The sequence below is a fragment of the Priapulus caudatus genome, unplaced genomic scaffold, assembly GCF_000485595.1.
Source record: "Priapulus caudatus unplaced genomic scaffold, Priapulus_caudatus-5.0.1 Scaffold1123, whole genome shotgun sequence".
Taxonomy (NCBI): Eukaryota; Metazoa; Priapulida; class Priapulimorpha; order Priapulimorphida; family Priapulidae; genus Priapulus; species Priapulus caudatus.
This window is the reverse complement of record NW_014578184.1, coordinates 33,189-40,784: the sequence shown is the minus strand read 5'-3', so window position 1 is coordinate 40,784 and position 7,596 is coordinate 33,189. Positions and strand designations below refer to the sequence as shown.

Below are 7,596 nucleotides of genomic sequence, written 5' to 3'. Positions count from 1 at the left end.
AGGTAACGCCGCTGCGCACACGATCACTAAAGCTAGTATTAGTCGCGACATTCACGCAACAGAATTGCGAATTTTTTGCACTTGCGACTGTCGCGCGAGTGTCGCACGAATGTCGTGCAACAGTCGCGCGACAGTTATGCGTGACAATTGAGAAATCTGGACCATATAAATACGGGGTCCCTCCCCAGTCCAGCAATCATTTTGTTATCAGACGGCAAGCGAGATGGACCTCAGAGAAGAAGTGCAAAAGCTGCTGGATGAGGACCCACAAATTAGCTTCATAGGCCGCCAACCCCTCACAAAGTGGTCTCACATTTCTCGCACTTTCTGACTCACGGAAACTAAACTGAGAAGGGTTCGAGACGGGTTCGAGACACCCGCGACGACTCTGTGACTATTTTGAGAGAAAATTTGTCGCGCAAATTTTTTTAACATGTTCAAAATTCCAGCGACACGAGAGCAAGCCCTGTCATTCACGCGAAAAAATTGAGAACCCCTGCGAAGGTTTCGAGACATTTTGGAATCTCCCTTGAGATACTACCTTAACACACGTACAGACGCACGTAACCATACACACACGTCGTTGTCATGGTGATTGTGTTACCGTTATCATAGTGATGGTGTTACCGTTGTCATAGTGATGGTGTTACCGTTATGATAGTGATGGTGTTACCATTGTCATGGTGATGGTGTTATCGTTGTAATGATGATCATGTTACCGTCGTCATGGTGATCATGTTACCGTCGTTATGGTGATCGTGTTACCGTTGTCATGGTGATTGTGTTACCGTTATCATAGTGATGTTATTACCGTCGGCATGGTGATCATGTCACGGTTGTCATGGTGATCGTGTAACCATTGTCATGTTGATCGTGTCATGGTTGAAATAGCGTTCGCTTTACCATTTTGGTGGTGATCGTGGTTATGGTTGCCATGGTGATCGCGTCATCGTCACGCGTGTTATCATGGCAGGTGCTGCTAGCTGAACTGAAAGGACAGAAGAAGTATTTCGCTGTGAAGGCATTGAGAAAGGACGTGGTACTGGAGGACAACGACATAGAATGCACGCTGATAGAGCGCAAGGTGCTAGCTCTCGGCTCCCGCCATCCCTACCTGGTCGCACTCTTCTGCACATTCCAGTCCCCGGTAGGTACTGCCTGGGTCCCAGAGCCCCTGTCGGGTCGCGTGCATTCCGTTATCGAGTAGGAATATTATTTAAGAGATTAATACATCGCAGCGTTACATCGTAAACTAATTCAAAACATTTTAGTCAATAGGCTAAGCGTTTAGAATAAATTTTATTTTATACTTCTTAATTGTCTGTGGTGTGCAAAAAACGATAGAGTTTCTGAGTAAAAAGTGTTAAACACAACCCGGCATGCGTGGATAGTATTAAAGGAATAATAGGTCCATTGATTATGCAATGTTGACGAATGCTAGAGTAACTTTACCACCTTGTGTAGTTAATAAGTACATTACCTTATAGCCAAACGCGGTTTAGTTTGTCCAATATCACTGCTGGTTACATTACAAACAAGACTTGAAATCGGTTGTTGATATGTATCAACGTATCATTTACGTGCCGTAAATGTCATCCAAGAGTCAAGCGATGACGTAAACATTTGTGCTGCCCGTATGTTTTGGACGCCAGATGAAATGGAGGTGTCAGCGGTGCAACCACGGCCACGGACTAAACATGGAAATGGAGTAAAACACACGTACTAATCACGGACGCACGTGGACAGCCCTGACAAAAAGTTCCTTATCACGAGCGTCCATGTTTACGAAATCACTAATGATAGCATTCCGTGCGACCGAGCATGCGTGCGAAAATGTCCCGTGCAGCAGCACTATAAATCTATATCACACCCGCTTCGCCGACAGCGGTTTGAAACTGTAAACAACTGATTTTTGGACTGTGGATTTCAATTAGACATTTTTTTAGTAACCAGCAGTGTTATTGGACAAAGTACTACTTGTTTGGATGTAAGGTTATGCACTTATTAACTACACAAGGTGCCAGTTACTCTAGCCTTCGTCAACATTGCATAAGCAATGGGTCTAGTATGCCTTTAAAGTATTTCCATCGGCGTGAAATAAAGTTCAGCCTCATCTCTATACCGTTGCCGCATTCCACGATGTCGTAATGTTTATGGTGCGCGCCGCGCGTAGATGCCAGCAGAACATCAACAATCGCGATGTGCGTGTCTCGCAGCCGCGTTATAACTCTAGCAGCGTATATATAGCAGTAATGCAGTAAAGCAGGTGGCAGCAGCTTGACGTATCTACGCATCCAGCTCCACAGTTTGGCAGTAACAGTGGCAGTGCGTATCGCCCGCGCACGTGCACGAGCAACGCTTGTTAGTGTTACGTCTCGGAGAGGAAACTATAGCTGCCTGCATATATATGTGAGAGAATGAGAAAGTTTTTGTTACTTAGCTGCCGAAGCTTAGTATATGCTGAAGCAACTAAGCTGTACTTTATAATAGCAGCTGTTGCGTGCGTGCGAACAGCTGTGAGCGCCTAAATGGTGACCCAATTTTGTTCTACCGACTTCTTCACACCGCCCTGCATAAGTTACCCTTCATAAACAATAACAATAACAACAACAACAGCAGCAACAACAACAATAACAATAACGCCGTCAGCAGCAAAACGCCAAGAACAGCAACAGCAACAACTATTATTACACCATCACATTCATTAACAACAGCAACAACAGTAATAACAATAATAACAATAACAACAACAATAGCAGCAGCAGCCGCAGCTGCAGCAGCAGCAGCAGCAGCAGCAGCAGCGACGACAATAATAACAATAGCAGCAGAAACAACAACAACAACATATATTTCTGTTGGTGACTCCCTTTACCTCGTAAAATATGTTGCCACCCGCGTCTTGTGTTTTTCATTTTCCTCATTCTTCTTCGATAAGTAATGTGTGATAGTAAGGGTGTAATAGCTAAGAGTGTGATAGTCTAACATTACATCTGTAATTTCCTCGTCTCACCTCAACATGGATGCGATGTATTAACGTCTGTGTTTTTCCGACAGGACCACTTGTTCTTTGTGATGGAGTATCTGAACGGAGGAGATCTCATGTTTCACATACAGCAGTGTGGACGCTTCGATACGGATAGAGCAAGGCGAGTATATATACAGATGCTACCTGCTGGCCGTGTAATGCACAGGCACTTGTAACGTTTCAATAAAATAAAATATGGTAAATAAACACGAAATGGATTTACGACCAAAGTATTAATGCTTCTCTACTCTCTTTCGCCTATTATTGCCGATAAATTCCTGTAAATTCCGTTCAAATGCTCCTCTGCAACACACAAGCACGCACGCCGCTGTGCACAAACAATAATTATATATAGAGTTATAGACGTTCCAAGTGTCTGTACCCGCGTTAGGTGCGCAGATACACGCTGCTAACGTCACGCGCACATTGGTAACTGCCACGTCCCTATATTTCGCACTGGAATTAAGCGACCGCTATTGATGCCAATCGGTTTATATTGCCAATCGCTTTATGCCCTCGTTTTATGCCAACCGCTATTGATGCACCGACAGCTATTGATGCGAATCGTTAGGATTCAAGAACGCAGAACAAAGTCGAACAAATTTATGCCGTTCAGACATCGTCGGGGGCATTATTCTGCCAACATATTAGACTTACCTGTGGTATGAAATGTGGTGATTAGACTCTGGAATCATTGGCTGTTATAGTTAGTCAGTAGTCATAAGCGAGTTGTAGTGTGGCAGATGTGTCCAGCAACAACAGCTCCTTCTGGTGTCCCAGATTTTTTCCCCAGCAGTGTGTGGAGGGCGGCCGCCACTGCCATCATCGTAGATTTACGAGGAGAAACTCTAAAGCTGGGGATTACGCGAGGTGTTTGACTTGTCGACAGTGCTTCCCTAGATCTCAATTACTCCCCCCCTCCCCCTCTCTCTCTCTGTCTCTCTCTCTCTCTCTCAGATGGATTTGTAGTGGACTACATGTATTATCTGTACAGGAGGTGGATTGTAGTAGACTAACATGTATTATCTGTGGCAGGAGAGTGGATTGTAGTGGACTAACAATGTATTATATGTACAGGAGAGTGGATTGTAGTGGACTAACATGTATTATAAGTGTACAGGAGAGTGGATTGTAGTGGACTAACATGTAAGTATTTGTAGCAGGAGAGTGGATTGTAGTGGACTAACATGTATTATCTGTACAGAGAGTGGATTGTAGTGGACTAACATGTAGTATTTGTGACAGGACGAGTGGATTGTATCAGAACTAACATGTATATTCTGTACATGCAGAGTGGATGTAGTGGACTAACATGTATATATCTGTACAGCAGGAGAGTGGATTGTATAGAACTAACATGTATTATCTGTACAGGGAGAGTGAATTGTAGTAGACTAACATGTATTATATGTACAGGAGAGTGGATTGTAGTGGGACTAACATGTATTATCTGTACATGAGAGTGGATTGTAGTGGACTACAATGTATTATCTGTACAGGAGAGTGGATTGTATTGCACTAACATGTATTATTGGTCGCAAGATAAGGAACTGTAGTGGGAAAAACACGGATGTGTCTGCCAAAGAACCTACAAAGACGCTCGACCACACTGACAACGGATCGATATCATTGGCAGCATCCACTAGGAGCTGACATCAACATGACATCAAATACCTTAACAGAATCTACATGCTCTTCGATGACGCTCGACACATTGCCAGGTGGTGCCATGCAGCGCGCCGGTTCTTAGCAGAGACAATAGAACACTAATACTCTGTTCGAGCTACATCTACTCTGTTCTAATACACAATGGACTCTGTTCAGATACACACTACATCTGTTCTAGGGTCTCTGTTCTTACCTCGGGGCGCGATGTAGTCAGGCGTTCCGCAGAAGGTCGATGCTTGCTGTCGCCTATCATGTCCGTCTTACACATGCCGAAGTCGCCTAGCTTTTGCGTGCCCATCCTGTCCAGTAAACACGTGTCTAACTGAGATCTCTGAATAATTAATTAAAGTATATAATTTATATTATATACTTATTTATATAAGGCAGGCACTTACTGCAAGGCGGGCGTACGAACGGGGGACATGTTGGAAGGAGGGAGGAGCGGAAAAGGAGGGATGAAAGAAAAGAGAGTGGCAGGGCAAGACGGTGAAGGAGGGAGCGAGGACGGGGATGGCAGGGAGGGAAAAAAAAGGGAGGTAGGACGGGGCAGATATAGTTCGAGAGAAAGAGGAGGGGGAGAACGATAAACAAGAATGATAGGGGGTAGAAAGAGAGAGATAGAGGCGAGACAGGGAGAGAGAGGACACAGAGAGAGCAAACAGAGGAAAGGAGAGAAAGCGGGAGAGGGAGAGAGAGAGAAAGAGAGAGAAAGAGAGAGAGAGAGAGAGAGAGAGGAGCGAGGGAGGAAGAGGGAGAGGGAGAGAGGAAAAAGAGAGAGAAAGAGCGAAAGAAATGGAAATGCGCAAATAAATGGCACAAACATAAATAGCACCGCATGCTTCACACTCCTGATTGACATCATGCAGCTAATGGTGACAATAGCGGAATGACAATTCCGGTTTTTCTCCGCAGACCACGGCAATCAACACGCAAGTTTTACAAACGCCGACGACGCGCGAGACAGCCGCAAAAAAAACCTGCTGCTTTAATAATTAATCAAGCTTCGAGCGAGGGCGCGTGCGTGCATTTAATCGCAGGGAGGAGCACGGTGAGCCGCCAATGCTGACACACGCACGTCAACGCCGGGATGCGACGTGTTACCAGCCAGCATCCGCAGCTGGAGTGCTAGGCTGGGGATGCTGCACGCCCGCCAGAGGACACACACACGAGCGGCCAAGGACGTGTCACAAGGACGCCCCCCCTCCCATCTCTCTCTCCCTCCTCTCTTCTTTCTCTCACTCTCTCTCTCTCTCTGCTCTCTCTCTCTATATATATATATACTATATATATATATATATATATATCTCTTTCACGATCTTTCTACCCCACTCTCTATCTATCTACCTATCCATCATACCATCTTCCATCATATCATTCATCCATATTATCCATTCATCCATCTATCCATCATCATCCATCCATCCATCAAACACGTCCGTCGCGTCCGTCCGTCGCGTCCATCCATCCATCCATCCATCCATCCAACCATCCATCCCATCATCTATTCATCTGTATATCGCTTGTAGGGGACTCAGATATGGCGCGATTGTAAGGTAAGACGACAAGCGAGAGTGAGTGTGTGGATGGATAGGGGAGGGAGAATGTGAAAGGAAGCGGCAGAGAGCTGACGCACGTTCCCGCAGTGATCCATTTCACGAAGGCCATTACGCAACATCAGTCGTCAGCCGTATTTATTTTACACGATACGATGTGATGCTGGTGATCTCCATGGATGAGGATGCTGAAAGATGAAATGCCTGCAGTAACATCCGATCCCCATAAATCACTTATCGCATCCTTCGTCGCATCTCTTACAGCATCCCTTGCAGCATACATTGACGCACTCCCTCACAGCATCCCTCACAGCATTCTTGTACAGCATCCTCACAGATCCGACTCACAGCATCCCTCACAGGCATCCCTCACCAGCATCTCTCACAGCATTCCTACAGAAAATCCATCACAGCATCTCCGCACAGCATCCCTCACCGCATCTCTCAACAGAATCACTTACAGAATCCCTCACAGCATCCCTCACAGCATCCCTCAAAGCATCCATCACAGAATCCCTCACAGCATCCCTCCCCGCATCCCTCCCAGCATCCCTCACCGCATCCCTCCAGCATTCCTCACCGCATCCCTCCCAGCATTCCTCACCGCATCCTCCCAGCATTCCTCACCGCATCCCTCACAGCATCCCTCACCGCATCCTTTACAGCATCCCTCACACAGCATTCCTCTTATTATTCCTCCCCGCATCCCTTACAGCATCCTTCCCCGCATCCGCTCCAGACATCTTCCCGCATCCCTCCCAGCATCCCACGACATTCGATGCAGATGTTGTCGCCAGCCAGCAGGGATGAGAGGCGTGAAGCTGAAAATCCTGCGGAAGGCCGAGAAAAACAGAGAAAAAACCGAGATATAATGATAGTGAGCCGCCGGAGACGACGAGAAGAGGTTTACGAGAAAAACATGACCCGCGGGTTGAGGGGGTCTGCGCGACCCGACCTGCCGACGTGAACGTGGCTTTCGCAGTAAACAGCGGCAAAAAAATGCACATGGCTCTTGACGCAGCCGGTCCTGACCACGATGTCGACTCTAGCCATCTAATCATCGCAGCTTTCCGTGTGGAACGCGCCCAGAGTGGGAGGCATCGGCGGAGATGCTAACGGGAGAGGATGCTGGAGACGCACGTACGCCCTTCCTCTTCAGACATACACGTCGCCAGTTCAGCGGAGCTCAAGGAAAATGAGAGCAGAGAGAAAGAAAGAGAGAGAGAGCGAAAGAGAGAGACGAGAGAGAGAAGAGAAGAGACGAGCGAGAAAGAAAGAGAGAGAGAGAAAGAAGCTCTTTTCATCAAGCACTCATTACTGTGGAACGTTAGACAAACGAGTAACAACCCC

The 7,596-nt window shown here is 46.6% G+C and overlaps 1 protein-coding gene across 1 annotated transcript in view; it reads left to right on the top strand.

Moving 5' to 3' along the window:
* The window catches only part of LOC106815470 (protein kinase C-like 1), a gene marked incomplete at its 5' end in the record, with an annotated part of 78,565 nt that overhangs the window by 56,987 nt on the left and 13,982 nt on the right, over positions 1 to 7,596 (top strand). Inside the window, 2 exon segments of the mRNA XM_014819935.1 lie at positions 974 to 1,147; positions 3,055 to 3,150. Coding sequence (XP_014675421.1) covers positions 974 to 1,147; positions 3,055 to 3,150 — 270 coding nt within the window.